Here is a 16,641-nt window from a genome sequence, read left to right as displayed (position 1 = left end):
ACGTTTTCCGCTGCTGCGTCTCCCGCGGGCCGCAGCCGGGCTGCGCTGGGTGGGCCAACTCGCCCTGTGCTTCCCCCTCGTCCCGCTCGTCCCTCCGGCCACCCGGGGCCTGAGGGGTCTCCCCGCTCCGAGGGAAGGGGAGAGGGAGGCGAGGGCGTGCGGGCATCGCGATGGCGGGGACATTTTCCACAACGTGATTGTTGAAGGTTTCCCCCACCCCCCCTCCCTTAAAATTCCGGGCCCTTCCAGCCTCCACCCTCCCCCAAGCCCGTGTGACTAAACCGAGACAAAGGGGAGGCGGCCTCGCTCACACGCGGGCTCGCGGGGCGGGTGGCTCGGAGGGGCGCGGGCGCGGGGCGGACCTCGCGCGGACGGACGGACGGACGGACGGACGGAGACGGCGCCGCCACATTCCTATGCCCGGGAGCGGCGGCGGCGGCGGCTCCCGCGGGAGGCGGCAGGCGCGCGGCGCGGACAGCTGAGGTTCTCCCCCGTCGGCGCCCGGGCGGACGTCGCCCGGGCCCCGATGGTTTGAACTGCTTCTCCCTCCCGACCCCCGTGGCGGCGAGGCCACGCCATGTGAAGGTTAGGGCCGGGACATCCCGAGGAGCCGCCGTGAAAGATGGGGGATGCTGCAGACCCCAGGGAGATGAGAAAGACGTTCATTGTTCCAGCCATCAAGCCCTTTGACCACTATGATTTCTCCAGGGCCAAAATCGCCTGCAATCTGGCCTGGCTGGTGGCCAAAGCCTTTGGGACAGGTTAGTGGTGTCACCCCCTCCCTCCACTCTTCCTCCTGATGTGGTCCACATCCCGGTTTTTGTTCCCGATTCTCGAATCCCTCTCCGTGCCTGTCTTCTCGTACAGGTTCAGGGAGATGATGGGAGGCTAGAAAGAGAAAGAAAGGAGAAATACGGAAAGCAGGTTTGGTCTTCAATGAAGGGCACGTGAATGGTCAGGTGGGATTTGGCCAGATTCCTTTTATTGGATGGCAAAATGTTTACCCCCACCACCCAGTGAGCAATTTTATGTTTTTACATAGAGTGGTTTTAATTTGTGGTATTTTCTTCATTGTGCTGCATACATTTCTGTCTAAGTCATAATTGTGATTACACCACCAAGAAATCTGACTTGGTTTCTTTATTATTGCGAGAGGGTGTATAGTGCATAGTACTGTATTGATTTTGACATTTGTAATGATGGCTGCTATTCAGGCTCCGTCGGATGTAAGGTGGCCTGTGTCGAGTGCAGTATTAATTTTTGTTGTCATTCTTTAAGGCTGTATCAGCCTTCTGCACACATGTTAAGTTCTTACTAAATCAATTATTTAAAACCAGTGTTCAGTTTGCTGACTGTAGGGTGCTGTTTTCATTTCCTATTGTCAGTGAGGCATATTCTTTTTTCCAAATGTATTTTGGCTTCATAAATTAAAAGAAACAGAAACTCCCTACTTTGGGAATTTTTTTAATAGAGGAGTTTTTTGAAGGCAAGTGCTGTTGACACAGAAATTGTGTAGTACAGTAGCAGTTAAACACTCCCTCCATAACCCAGTCTTTGCAAAATAACAGGAAAAGGGCCTCCCGTTGTGATTCTTTAGTGTTGCTTTAGGAGCCCATGTTGTGAAATGCTTAAAAAATTAGAGAGTTGCTTTTCATTGGAAGATGCTTCTGTAATTTGGTAACTTTTAAGAGTAATTTTACAAGATTTCTATTCCCTAGTTAGTGAATTTTAGATACATGAAATAATTTGTTGAAAAGTTCCGTAGTACTCACAAGTTTCCACATGTTAAATATAGGGTTTTTTAGGGGGGTGGTGACTGATTTCCAATTTTAGTACTATGTAATGTTTTGGTAAATGGTTTAGTTCAGTTTTATTGCTTAAACTTACACACAACTGAGTATCTTCAGGACTTACATACCCTACTTAAATAGCAGATTAATCTCAGTGTTTGGAAAATTATTTGAATTTGTTTTTGGGGAAACTTCCCATTGGTGTGATTTTATGTTTATGGCAGCCTTAATTTTACTTGAATTTTCATGCTTTGATATTAAACTGGCATCAGGAATAAATATAATACATCCTTTTCAACTAATTTATATTTTAAACATCTCTTTGAAATTAAATGTCTAGTGTAACTCATAGGAAGAAACACAAACTGTTACTGCCTTTATATAAAAACATTCTGGCACCACTGATAGAAGCAGTGAGAATAATAGATGTATGTTGGTTTTAACTTAAGCAGCACACTGAAGCTAGTATCTATTTGGATGGCAAATGAAGGCCATTTAAGTGCTTAGAAAACATGGAAAGAGGGAAATTTACATAGTCACCTATGTGGAAAGGTAGTATGTATGAAGTGGAAGGCAAAGGGAATAAGAGAAATATTTTCTTTCCATCTGGAATTGAGAGGATGCTTATAGGATACAGATGTCAAAATTTTGCCGTGCATACACAAAAGCTTCCAACTAGAAAATGGCCTACTTTCTGCATATGTGTCAGCCAGGTTGGTGGATTCTAGACCACTTGAACACACTGAACACACCTGAAGAAGAAAGGAAATGAAGGAAATCTAGTATCAGTGGAATCTGATGTCTGCCGCTGGATGCTTTGCATTAAGTTGTACATTGGGGATTCAAAACAGCTCTCTGATGTAGGTAGTGTGTTCACTATTCAAAACATTAACCCAGCTTTCAAGTATGATTTACTAAAATCACTCCTTTAACAATGACTTACAGGGTCTTCAGGCACTGATTTGGTTTTTTCTGTTAGAAACTTTCTAACTTTTGATGTACTGAAAAACTAGTCAAGTTTATAACCATATGTTGTAAAAGTCATTTAAAATCATAGCTAGAAATAAATTGTGAGCATAGAACGAAGTAATTGAACTTAAAAAAAAAAAAAAACAAAAAAACCCACAAAACACTGATGTTGTAATACCTAGAAAGCAGATATGGAATATTTACTTAATTTGAAGTCTTAGGAGCCTTGAATCATTTTCTTCTCTTTACAGTAGTATTACAAAAGTATTACAAATAGTCCAAATTTTAAGAGTTTAATTTGTGGAAGAATGCAGGTACGGGTTTGATTAAATGAAGAATAAGTTTTTATAGATGAATTTGAAACAGTAAATAGATAATCCAAATTGCAAAGGAGGAAGTAGTTCAACTATTTGTGCCTTTTCTATATTTGAAGAGCTTAACCCATTTAAGCAAAGATTTTACAGAATTTTCTTTAAATGTTCTGTTCCCTTAAATCCTTTGGGGGAAATGGTAGGTCCAAAACCTCTTGTGACACTCTTGAATTTGGAATTCAAGGCCCACTTCCTAGTGTCAGTTTATCACTTCAATCTTCTCGACTATTATTTTCCTTTGTATCCCATTTAGTTTAGTGATATAAAATATTTCCTGTTATAAATATACCTTGTTACATTTCTTTGTCTGTGTTAACAGATCTTGCTGTCAGAGTCCTATATAAGGTCTGACTCCTGTGCATATATGAAGATTGTTGAGAACAGTAGGCAGCATTGTGGTTAAGAAGGACCCGTAGCAGAGGGGCCAGTTTGGGACATTATTGCAGGAGTCTGGGCAAAAGATGAGGTCCTTTCTCTTTGATTTTGTAGTCAATAGAATAATTTACTAATAAGAAAAAAAAAATTCATGAGGTCTTGAAGTAAGGGGGGGGTATGATAATGAAGCTGCTAATATAGGCTGGGCATGGTGGCTCATGCCTGTAATCCCAGCACTTTGGGAGACCAAGGCGGGTGGATCACCTGAGGTCAGGAGTTCGAGACCAGCGTGACCAACATGGTGAAACCCCATCTCTACTAAAAATACAAAAATCAGCTGGGCGTGGTGGCAAGTGCTTGTAATCCCAGCTACTCGGGAGGCTGAGGCAGGATAGTCACTTGAACCTGGGAAGTGGAGGTTGCAGTGAGCCGAGATCGTGCCATTGTATTCCAGCCTGGGCAACAGAGTGAGACTCTGTCTCAAAAAAAAAAAAATAATAATAAATATAGCTGCTAATATTTACTGAGCTCCTACACTGTGTGTCAAGCACTTTATACATACTGTATCATTTAAATCCTTATGACAGCCTTTTGAGGTGGAACAGTTACTTATTCCAGTTTTACTGATGAGGAAAGTGAGGCCCAGGGGCTTAGGAACTCTTCCAGAGTTACCCAACTTATGGAGCTGGGGTCTGAACCCAGGGAATTTGACTTGAGCCTGTACTTGTAACTACTGTTCTCTATGGGTAGAAGTCAAAAAATGGAAATGAGGCAAATGATAGAAAAAACGTTGCAGATATTTAATCTCTAGTATTTCGAAGTGACCGGGTACATGGGAAATGGTTTGAATGAAAAGGGAATGTGTAAGAGGACGAGGTCACCTGAGGTTTTAAGAAGGATGAGGTACCTGAGATTTTGAGATTTGTTGACTGACAAGCTGAACTGTGATGCCATTGACAGAGAAAAAGTGTAGTAACACTGAAGCCCTGGAAGGAGAAAGTTTCAAGGAGAATGGTCTGATTCAACAGTGTCAAATCCTATGTGTTTAAGCTATGCGTTTCTTTTAAGAGTTTATGCTTTAGTAGGGGAGGTATGATAAATGTATAACCACAGTAGAGTTCAGAAGTAAGGTAAGAGCCGTACAATTGGAAATGACATTCAGAGGGAGACTGGTGGTGGTAGGATGCAGTGGGGTGGCAGGGGAGAGGCCATTTCCAGCAATCAGTGGTCTGTGAAGGAAGACCTCTCTAGTGGAGGTGGTATTTAAGCTATAGGCTGAATGGAAAGTAGGCATGGTAGATGGAGGAAATGGTTTGTATGTAGGCATGGAGTTGTGAAACTCAGGTAGTGCTAATGAAACAACAGAGACCAGATTGATTGGATGAGGTTTATGTAATGAAGCAGTGAGACAGCCAGCTTGAAAGACAGACAGAATTATGTGAAGGGTGAGGTGAAGGAATTTGGTATTTATTTAGTAGTTAAATTATCCTAAGCACATTAGATTAAAAAAAAAGAAAAAATACTATTACATGTATTAAACATGTACTTTGTGCTAATTATTATTCTAAGCATTTTATATGCATTTATTTTAATTTGGAGAATGAACCTATTAAGTAGATATTATTTTATTTCTTCTAAGACTCTAAAACAGGATTTCTTAACTGCAGAACTATTGGCCAGATAATTCTTTGTTGTTGGGGGCTGTCCTGTGCATTCTAGGATTTTAGCAATATCTGTGGCCTGTATCCACCTGATGCCAGTAGTGTTCCCTATCTCCACCCCTACTCCTACCCCAGCTGTGACAACCCAGAATGTCCCCAGACATCTCCAGATGTCTCCTGGGGAACAAAAGGAGCCCAGGTTGAGAATCACTGCTATCAATATTATAAGACAACTATTGTGATCTAAAAAGGGTTTTTTTGTACATTGAAGTACAAATGAATTATAAGACATACTGATTTCACAAATATTCAATTTGAAAATAAGAATTTAGGAAATACATGATTGTTCACCCTTTTTAAAATAAACAATGAGACAGATTTAGAGGAGTTAACTAACTTGCCCTTGATCATACAACTTGTAAGAGGTGGAAACAAAATTAGAGTCTAAGCCTTTGTGATATTGAAATTTGTATCTTAACCTCTGAGTTATAGTCTTCCTGGATTTTTAGTAGAGACGGGGCTTTGCCATGTTGGCCTGGCTGATCTCGAACTTTGGGGTCAAGTGATCTGCCTGCCTCGGCCTCCCAAAGTACTGGGATTACAGGCGTGAGCCTTCGTGCCTGGTTGATGATGATATTAAAATAGACTGTTGACCGTGTAAACTTATTTCTAATTTACATGTTTTATAGAATTTTGTCTCACAACAGATTTTGAAACAGCAGAAATATTTTCTATTACCTACCCTTTAAAAAAATAGATGCTAGAGGTCTTTGTTATAGGTTCTTGAAAATGTATTAACAGTTAAAAAGTTTTTTAAAATAGGTATACAGGTACAGATTCAAAACTCAAAGGTATAAAAGAGTAGATCTTGTGAGAAGTCTTCTTCCCACCTGGACCCTGAGCCAGTCAGTTTGTTTTAAGCAAGATGAAATCATCAGAAGATTTGTTTTTAGAAAATCTCTTGGAATACACTTAAAAATGGTTAAAATAGTGAAGTTTATGTAATGTATATTTTACCACAATTTTTAAAAAGATGTCTTGGAAACAGTAGAAAATGAATTGGAGGAGGGCCAAGAGTTGTGAAGGAGGAAACCAGTTGGGAAGTTATTATGGTTCAGGTGAGAGATGATGGCGTCTTGAATGTGGATGGTAGTGGTGGATATGGAAAGAAGTGGATGAATGTAAAGGATAAGGCTTGGTGATTGATTGGATATGTTGAAGAAAAGATGAGATTTTGGGAAGTGTTAAGACTGATTCTATTTTGTGAGAAACGGAACAATGGAAGAGGGCCAGTGTGTGTGTTTAAGAGAGAAGGAGGAAAGAACCATATTGAGTTTGAGGAACATATAAAATGGTGGTGTGTGCATTAGGCCTGTGGAAATTCATGTATGGAGCTTAGAAGACCTCAGGGATGAGAGTTATAGGTGGTAATTAAAATTTAAAAAGTAGGTGACTACCACTCACTAGTCACATTTTTTTTTTTTTTTTTTTTTTTTTTTTTTTATGAGACCGAGTCTCGCCCTGTCGCCCAGGCTGGAGTGCGGTGATGTGATCTCGGCTCACTGCAAGCTCCGCCTCCCGGGTTCATGCCATTTTGCCTCAGCCTCCCGAGTAGCTGGGACTACAGGTGCCCGCCACCACGCCCGGCTAATTTTTTGTATTTTTAGTAGAGACGGGGTTTCACCGTGTTTGCCAGGATAGTCTCGATCTCCTGACCTCATGATCCGCCCCCCTTGGCCACCCAAAGTGCTGGGATTACAAGCGGACCACTAGGCCCGGTCTAGTTCCTTTTTTTTTTTTTTATTAGAGATAAGGTCTCACTGTCATCCAGGCCAAGTGCAGTCATGTGATCATAGCTCATTGCAGCTTCAAATTTCTGGGCTCAGGTGATCCTCCTGCCTCAGCCTTTTGAGTAGCTGGACTACATGCCTGGTTAATTTTTTTGAAAATATTTTGTAGAGAGGAAGTCTCACTATGTTGCCCAAGCTGGTCTTGAACTCCTGGATTCAAGCACTCTTCCTGCCTTGGCTTCCCAAAGTGTTGGGATTACATGTGTGAGCCACCCCACCCAGCTGACTGCCAGTCACTTTGAGGGATAGTATGGAGAAAGAAGGGACCCAAGACAGGCGAGCCAGCAAAGGCGCTAGGCATAGGGAAATTAGAAAGAAAAACAGAGAATGTGGAGGCTCAGAAGACTAGGGAAGAGAACATTGAGGATGAAGGAATATGAGGTGTAGATGAGAAAGATTAATCGAGGACTCTCAAAAAGATCCATTAGATTTAGCAACAAGGAAGTTATTGGTGATTTTGCTGAGAACATTTTGAGGGGAATGTAGAGACAGAAGCATGACTAGGTTTAAAGTAAATGGGAGATTGTATCAGTTATGCTGTCCTCACTTGTAGTAACAAAAAATCCACCTCAAATTGCATTTGTACATTGTACAAATAGTAAAGAGGATTTATTGTTTCTGAAAAAGTCCTCAAGTGGGATGGGCTTTGGTTTTGATTTGATCAGGGCTGTAGCTTCATTTCTCTGTGATTCTTTTAGCTGTGCCCTTGTTCATGTGTGGATTTCATTCTTAGGCTGTCTAGTCTCATGGTAGAAAATGGCTATAGCAGTTCTATGTACCACACCATTCGGAGCTCTTCTCTAATCACTGAAAGTTCTACACTCTTGTCTTGCTTTTTTCTTTCTCTTCAAACAGAAGGATTGATTATAGAAAATCTCAAATATATACAACAACAATAATCTTTCATGTATCCATCATCCAGCCCCTACCATCATCAATTTATGGCCAATCTTGATTCATCTCTAAACACTCCCCACCACTGCCAATTATTTGAAACAAATTACAAACATCGTGTCATCCCATCTATACATATATCAGTATGTATTTCTGTAAGTCCACTCCCTTTTTAAAATGTAATCATGGCACAGCCATCACAGCACTGTTGTAATCATAGGATTCCATATCATCAAATCAATATGAAGATTTCTGATTGTCTCATCAGTATTTTTTATTTTTAAATTGATTTTATTATTATTTTTTTTGAGACGAGTCTCACTCTGTTGCCCAGGCTGGAGTGCAGTGGCAATCTTGGCTCACTACCAGCTCCACCTCCCGGGTTCCCACCATTCTCCTGCCTCAGCCTCCCGAGTAGCTGGGACTATAGGCACCCGCCACCACACCTGGCTCATTTTTTGTGTTTTTAGTAGAGACGGGGTTTCACCGTGTTAACCAGGATGGTCTAGATCTCCTGACCTCATGATCCGCCCACTTTGGCCTCCCAAAATGCTGGAATTACTGGTGTGAGCCACCGTGTCCGGCCAAATATTTTTTATTTTTATTTTACAGTTTTATTTGTTCTAGTCAGGATCCATCTAAAGGCCATACTTTGCAACTGGTTGATGTCTCTTTACATTGTTGTGTTTTTTTTTCTTTTTTTTTTTCCAAGTATATATGACCAGAAGATTTTTTTTTTTTTTTTTTTTTTGAGACGGAGTCTTGCTCTGTCACCCAGGCTGGAGTGCAGTGGCCGGATCTCAGCTCACTGCAGGCTCCTCCTCTCGGGTTCACGCCATTCTCCTGCCTCAGCCTCCCGAGTAGCTGGGACTACAGGCACCTGCCACTTCGCCTGGCTAGTTTTTTGTATTTTTTAGTAGAGACGGGGTTTCACCGTGTTAGCCAGGATGGTCTCGATCTCCTGACCTCGTGATCCGCCCGTCTCGGCCTCCCAAAGTGCTGGGATTACAGGCTTGAGCCACCGCGCCTGGCCTGATTTTTTTTTTTTCTTAATGTATAGGCTCCCATCTCATTTTATCTGCCTTGCAATTTATTTGTTGGATAAACCAGAGTATTTGTCCTATAAAGTTTCCTACAGTTTGGAACTCCATGATATTAATAAGTTTCTCTTTGTCCTCTGTATTCGTTATAAATTGATAGTTAGATCTAGAGGATTGATTGCATTCAGGTTTGATTTTTGTTTTTTTTTTTTTTTAGTATACTTTATAGGTGATGTGTACTTCTACCACAAGATACTTAATGTCTAGTTTTCTCTCTTTCATGACTTCTGTATTTATTAGCTGGAATGCTGTTTTAAAAATAAATTTCCCTTTATTATTTGATTACCCTGAGTGCTGTGTGGGAAATTACCTTGATCCAATGGTAGCCTCTAAGTACATGCCATACAAAACTAGCCTAGAAGTCACAGAACAGAAAGCTCACAGAACAACTTAAAATGCCCAAACTATGTGATTTGTTAAATCAGTTTTTAGAGAGAAGCAAGAGGAAAGAGATAAAACACTTAGGATAGGGTGCAAACAGGGAGGAAGGACCACACTGCCTGAATCCTGCAGTATATACATTTCATATGTCCTCTCTCTACTACATTAGCCTTCTCTGCTGATAGTGTGGTCACCAGGACCAGAACTGAGGTTTGAACAAAGAGGCCCACAGAGACACAGGCCAGTGCCACACACTTGCTCTATTAGACATGGGACAAGGAAGCCTGCCACAGCTGTAGCTTGCCATAAGCCTGATGATAGCCATGGGCTTTGTTCCTTGGGCAGAGGACACATGGGCCAGACTGCTCATCACCAATGGGTAGCTGAATTAAGGACTCATGAATATTGTGCTCATGTGTTCATTGACTCTTGTTGTTTAGTGTCATGCATAGTTACTATGTCATGAATATTTAGTACTTAGTATATTTAGTGTATCATGAATATTTAATACATAGGTGCCTCATAAATATTAGGTATCTTGTTTTTTCCACCCCTTTCTATGTTTAATGTATGTGTGCTATTAAGTGCTTACCTTTATTTAACAAATTCTGTCAATTATATGTTAACAAACTTTTAAAACTAGCTTCTTATCTATACTTAAAATATCTTCGAACATTTCATCTACATTTTACATGCGTATTCATCTTTATTTATAATAGAATTGAATAGTCTCAAAAGTAAAATTTTATTACATTGAGGTACAGGGACATCAGGATAAATGCTATATTCTTTCTCTTTATGAGGGGGAAATTGGACCAGACAGAATGGATCACTGGCCCCTGAGAATCTGAAAGGGGGTAAAGAATAGGGAGAACATTCCAGAGAATGTGAAAAGGCTCTGGAGTGGAAGAGAGCATGGTTTCCAGGAACTGAATGTGACTGGCAGGGATAAGATCATTCCATTCTTGTAGGCCAGAGGAAGGATTTTAATCCTTAGAGAAGTGAGAATTCATTGGAAACCCTTGGGGATGGGGGTGGTATGCGTGACATGACCAAATTTGCTTATGGGAAATAAGCAAATTCTGGCTATAGTAGAGAATGGTTTGGAGCGGGGAGCAGAGTGAATGTGGGAAGACACAATTCGGAGTAAATGTAGTAATTAAGATAAAAAGTGCTGGTCGCCTGAACTAGGGAGAACCAGAACCTGGAGTCTTGAGATTGTGAGAAGGGGAAGACTTTAGACTGGATTCTGTAATGGATTTTATTTATGGGTTGAAGGAGAGGGAGGCATTAACGATGACTCCTAGGTTTCTGACTTGTTCAGCTTGATGGATTGTGGTGTACTTTATTGATGTAAGAAACACTGAAAGATCATCAAGTGTAGGATAAAAGATTGGTTTGGGGCATTTTGAAGTTTTGTAACTTTTTCAACATAATTTCAAATGTGTAAGAATAGTATAAAGAATTCCCAAATACCCTTTATCCAGATTTACCAATTGTTAATGTTTTGTCCCATTTGTTTTATTATTCTCTCTCATTCCTTCCTACCTCCCACACAAATGCGTGTGTGTGTGTGTGTGGAGAGAGAGAGAGAGAGAGAGAGAGAGAGAGAGAGAGAGAGAGAGAAAGAGAAAGAGATACGCGTTTTTTGTGTTTTTTTTTCTTGAGACAGAGTTTTGCTCTTGTTGCCCAGGCTGCAGTGCGATGGCGCAATCTCGGCTCACTGCAAACTCTGCCTCCCAGGTTCAAGTGATTCTCCTGCCTCAGCCTCCCAAGTAGCTGGGATTACAGGCACCTGACACCACACCCAGCTAATTTTTTTTGTATTTTTAGTAGAGATGGGGTTTCATGATGTTGATCAGGTGGTCCACCTGCCTCGGCCTCCCAAAATGTTGGGATTGCAGGCATGAGCCACCACACCTGGCCTTTTTTTTTTTTTTTTGAGACAGCGTTTTGCTCTGTTACCAGGATGGAATGCAGTGGCACGATCTTGGCTCACTGCAACCTCCAACTCCCAGGGTCAAGGGATTCTCATGCCTCAGCCACCCGAGTAGCTGGGATTACTGGCATGTGCCACCACCCCCAGCTAATTTTTGTGTTTTTAGTACAGATAGGGTTTCACCATGTTGGCCAGGCTGATCTCGAACTCCTGACCTCAAGTGATCTGCCTGCCTTGGCCTCCCAAAGTGCTGGGATCGTAGGCATGAGCCGCCGTGCCCAGCAATGTATATATAACATGTGTGTGTCTGCACATATATATAGGATATAAATATATATAATATTTCTGAACCATTTAAGAATGTGTTAGGAGATATTGTACCCCACACTCCTTCAGTGTGTATCTCCTAAAATGAAGGATAGTTCCTGAACATAAGCTTACTTAAAAATTGGAAAATTTAACCTTGATGTGATATTATTATCTGATTCACAGCCCATATTCAGATTTGCCAATTATTTTGAAATTCATTATTGCTAATTTATTTCCCAATTCAGGATCATGCTTCACATTTAGTTGTGATGTCTCCTAAGTCTCCTTTAACCTGGAATAGTTCTTCACTCTGCCTTTGTCTTTCATGATATTAACACTTTTGAAGATGGAACACCAGCCTGGGCGTGGTGACTCACCCCTGTAATCCCAGCACTTTGGAAGGCTGAGGTGGGCTTATCACTTGAGGTCAGGAGTTTGAGACCACCCTGGCCAACATGGTGAAACCCTATCTCTATGAAAAAATACAAAAAATTAGCCAGTGGTGTGTGCCTGTAGTCCCAGTTACTTGGTCTTGCTTGTGGTCCCAGCTACTCCGTAGGCTGAGGCAGGAGAATTGCTTGAACCTGGGAGGTGGAGGTTACAGTGAGCTGGCATTGTGCCACTGCACTCCAGCCTGGGCAATAGAGGCAAAACTCTGTCTCAAAAAACAAACAAACAAAGATAGAGCACCCTTAGCTGTGTGCTGGCTGGGTATCAAGCCCCTTCCTTAGGCATGGTCTTAGCTCTTGGCTAACTTTTGCCTTGTGTGTCTGGTATAAGCAGCCAGTTCTCTGCAGGAGCTGACTGGGTGCCTCCTCCTGTGTATTCCTCTTCTCTACTCTGGAGTGTTGCGCCCTGATTTAGCAGATGTCCCCCTCCACCCTTGGTCCAAATGACTGGGACAATGATGAGATACTTACACGGGTGCTGGTATTGGTAGGAATACCTAGACAGTAGGAAAAAAATTACACAAGAGTCCTGCCCTCAGACAAGAGCTGATGGAGACTAGGAACTGGAGACCATCTCCTAAACTCCTACTACTTCTGCCCTCTGGTGCACCCTATCTTTTGGCTTTCTTCCCTCTTTCCTACTTCCCTTCTTCCCTCGCTTCCATTCACTCTTCCCTGCTCCTCTCTGGCAGACCCACCCCTCTACTCCTCTTGCTTGTCACTGCCATTACCACGACCACCAGTTGTCTCTCTGTCAGCAGATGTGCACTGTTGCCTCTCTGCACAGCACCATCCCTGCATTCCACAGGAGACTTGGGCAGGGGTGCCTGAGAGGTACCCAGAGACAAATCACTTGGCAGCCAGGCAGCCCCAGAGCAAAGATATGCAGACAGATGAAAGTCTCCTTACCCCCACTTCTTCCAAGATCAGAACAGCTTGACGTACTCCCTCATACACAGTGATGCCAGGAAGGCAGGGGAGGCGTGGGAAGTCTTCCCAGTACCTGCAAAATGTCTGAGCATTATGTTGATTTTTTTCGTTTATTAAAATGTACTTTTTATCTTATAAAAACAATAGGCCTGTTATTTTATAGAATGTCTCTAAATTTGGATTTGTTTAAGGTTTCTTTATTCAAATTTGATAAGGTTCAAGTTATAGAAGCCTGGTAGACTACTGCAGAAGAGATGTTGTATTCTCAGTAAATCATATCAGGGGACACATAATGTTTGTTCCAGTATAGGTGATGTTAACTTTGATCACCTGGTTAAAGTGGTATCTGCCAGTTTTCTCCATTATAAAATTATTTTCCACTTTAAATTAATAAGTAATTTATAGGGAGGTAATTCAAAATATCCTGTTCATTAAACTGTTACCCACCATTTTAGAATCCAATAATGATCTTGCTCGAACCGATTATTGCTGTTGATTACTATCCTTTCTTCCATTTATTTGTTGATATTATACCACAAGAAAGAGCTGCTTTTTTTTTTTTTTTTGAGACGAAGTCTGGCTCTGTAGCCCAGGCTGGAGTGCAGTGACGCAATCTCCGCTCAGTGCAAGCCCTGCCTCCCGGGTTCACGCCATTCTCCTGCCTCAGCCTCCCGAGTAGCTGGGACTGCAGGCACCCACCACCATGCCCGGCTAATTTTTTGTATATTTAATAGAGACGGTGTTTCACCGTGTTAGCCAGGATGGTCTCGATCTCCTGACATTGTGATCTGCCCGCCTTGGCCTCCCAAAGTGCTGGAATTACAGGCATGAGCCACCGCGCCAGGCCGAAAGAGCTTCTTTTTTAATGTGTTATTTATTTGTGTCAGGATAGACTCATTGATGCATGTTTTATTCAGTGGGTTATAATTCTTTATTATGTATTCTGATGTTTACGTTTTACCAGTTTTAGCCAATGGCATCCCCTTCCATCTGGATCCTGTGTTCTTTTGACATGGCTCCATTATTTGTTAGCATTTCCTTACTTTCTGGCATATACACAAAATAAAGATGTTCAAAGCATATCTTGTACTTTCCCTGCTCCAGGCCTGGAAACATTTCTTCAAGGAACCCTGTTGCTTTTGGTGGGAAAGGTATTAGAAACCAAGATATAGCTGCTAGACTTATTGCTAACAGTGTTACTTAGTAGACAGATAGCAAACACACACATATACATAGTGTATAGCTAAATTTATTTCTTTTGCTATCCATATTTATATAAAGAAATATGTATCTGAAACATCATGTATTTATACTGACACTTCCCATTTCAACCAGCACCACAGAGTTCATTCTAGTCTTTCCTTTTTCCATATTTGTAACTCCCCTGGTCACTGAGAAATCTGGCTCCCATTTTGAGTTAGGTTTCTTGGTGACATCCAAGTGAAGAGCTGAGTAGGCTGATGACTTATAAAGATCTGGAGCTCAGAAGTGGTGCTTTGGCCTCATAGGGTAATGGGAGGAGTGGAGGTGGTAATTTAAGCTCAGGAATGCTCTACCACACTTACCATGTTGTTTGGTAATAATGTAGAGGGGAGGGAGCTAACTTTTAATTGGTACCTTCTTGGAAGGCAAGGCTCTATGTGCAGGTACTATACAGTCTTTGGTAAATATTTGAGTGCGTACTGTGTTTCAGACACAGTTCCAGGTACTAGTGACACAGAACAGATAAGTATCTTGCTCTCCTTGAGGTAACTTAAAGTGAGAGGAAGTAGAAATAAAATATTATGGGATAGTAATAGTTGTTATCTAGAGAATTAAACTACAGTGAGTGATTGGGTGGTCATGGAAAGGGTGTTGAGGAAGTTACATTTAACTGAGATCTGAATGGAAAGAGCCAACCATTCGGTTAAGGGGAGGAACATTAGAGACAGAAGGCCTCTAGTGCACGGGCCAAAAGGTCTGAACCTGGCATACTCTAGCAACAGGAAGAGTTGGGTGTTTGGAACATAGTGGCCTGGGGAAAGTGGAGGAAGTTGAGGTCAGAGTAGGAGTAGGCAGCACATTTGTGGAATATGGAGAAACTAAAACTCAGAGAAGTTACTGAACTCAAGATCCCATCAAGTAAATGGCTGGGCTGGGCATGGTGGCTGGTGCCTGTAATCCCAGCACTTTGGGGGGCCAAGGCGGGCAAATCATCTGAGGTCAGGAGTCCAAGATCAGTCTAGCCGACATAGTGAAACCCCATCTCTACTAAAAATACAAAAATTAGCTGGGTGTGGTGGCACATACCTGTAGTCCTAGCTACTCGGGAGGCTGAGGCACAAAAATTGCCCGAACCCAGGAGGTGGAGGTTGCAGTGAGTCGAGATCGTGTCACTGCACTCTAGCCTGGGCGACAGAGTGAGACTCTTTCTCAAAAAAAAAAAAAAAAAAAAAAGAAGAAAAAAAGTAAGTGGTAAAATTAGGACTCCACCGATTCTTTTAAAATCTAAAGCCTATACTTTCTTAAAGCCCAAATTTTTACCAAATTTCAGAATGAATGTAGGTAGTGAATGTAGGTAAACTGAAAACATAGTTGGTTTTGAGAGGGATTGCTCTCACAGAAATTAAGTGTGGCCCAGAGAAAACTAAAGTTTCTCAAAGCATGTACAAGGAGTAAATAATGATTACTAGCGCAGAATCAGGTAGTAAACTGGAGGGGGAAATTTGAAACCTGGGAGTACTTTCAGGAAAAGGCTAGTGACTAGAATTTTTTTTTTAATAACATTTTTATTTATTCATCAAATCTTTCCTTACCATGTACCAGGCACTGAGTTAGGCCCTAGTGATTCTTATCATGGTAAATAAGGCAGACATGATCCTTGCCCTTTGGTCATGTATTGGAGTATTCATATCAGTACATGCTTGTCAACAGTGGGTTTAAACTTTTTTTTTTTTTTTGCCATTTTGATAACTTTCTTTGATACTTTGATAAGTATCTTGCTCTCCTTGAGGTAACTTAAAGTGAGAGGAAGTAGAAATAAAATATTATTTTATGTGCTTTGTATTATTTTAAGTACTATGAAGTTTTAAATGTTATTGATCATCTTTATGTCTTTTGGTTAATTTCAAGTTCAGAGTCCGTGGCTTACTTTTAATTGGAGTTCTTTGAAACTTAGAAGTTCTATAATAGTAATTACTTTAGAAACTATCTTTAGATTTGGAAAATAAGGTGGTATGCCTATGATTTAGTGTGATGATATTTCTGAAATGTACTCCCCTCCTGCTTCCTGCCCCTTTATTGCTTTAAATAAATCTGTGTCACTTGCTGGAATGTGGATGCAACTGGTAGCTAACCCAGTTTTATAGAAAATTGCCTTGAGCAATACTGTCTCTATTCCCTCTACCTGTACCTCAGGCATTTCAGGTGGATGTCAATTTCAAAACTTAGGTCTAGTCGGGACTTACAGTAACATGATTAAGTTATGTTCTGCTTAAGTCGTGGTGTACAAAAAAAACTCATCTCGTATCCTTTGCAGTTCTAGCAGTGGTATTTCACTCAGCCGTTCTGTCAGTATTAATTTATTACTTTTTGTGTTCTGGAGGTTAGGGAGAGAGTGAAACCTCTTATCTTTGATTTTGCTG

The 16,641-nt window shown here is 41.4% G+C and overlaps 1 protein-coding gene across 4 annotated transcripts in view; it reads left to right on the top strand.

Annotated features, from left to right (window-relative positions):
- The first annotated feature begins 570 nt into the window (after positions 1 to 570).
- CAMSAP2 (calmodulin regulated spectrin associated protein family member 2) overlaps positions 571 to 16,641 on the top strand; it is a 115,733-nt gene continuing 99,662 nt past the window's right edge. For all 4 annotated transcript variants that reach the window (XM_050782259.1, XM_050782241.1, XM_050782250.1 and 1 more), the window contains exon 1: positions 571 to 761. In XM_050782259.1, the coding sequence (XP_050638216.1) occupies positions 623 to 761 (139 nt within the window). In that variant the 5' untranslated portion in view covers positions 571 to 622. The remainder of the gene's footprint in view (positions 762 to 16,641) is intronic.

This window comes from Macaca thibetana, chromosome 1, assembly GCF_024542745.1.
Source record: "Macaca thibetana thibetana isolate TM-01 chromosome 1, ASM2454274v1, whole genome shotgun sequence".
NCBI classification, from domain to species: Eukaryota; Metazoa; Chordata; class Mammalia; order Primates; family Cercopithecidae; genus Macaca; species Macaca thibetana.
Note: the sequence above shows the minus strand (reverse complement) of the source record. Positions and strands in the feature narration are given on the sequence as shown.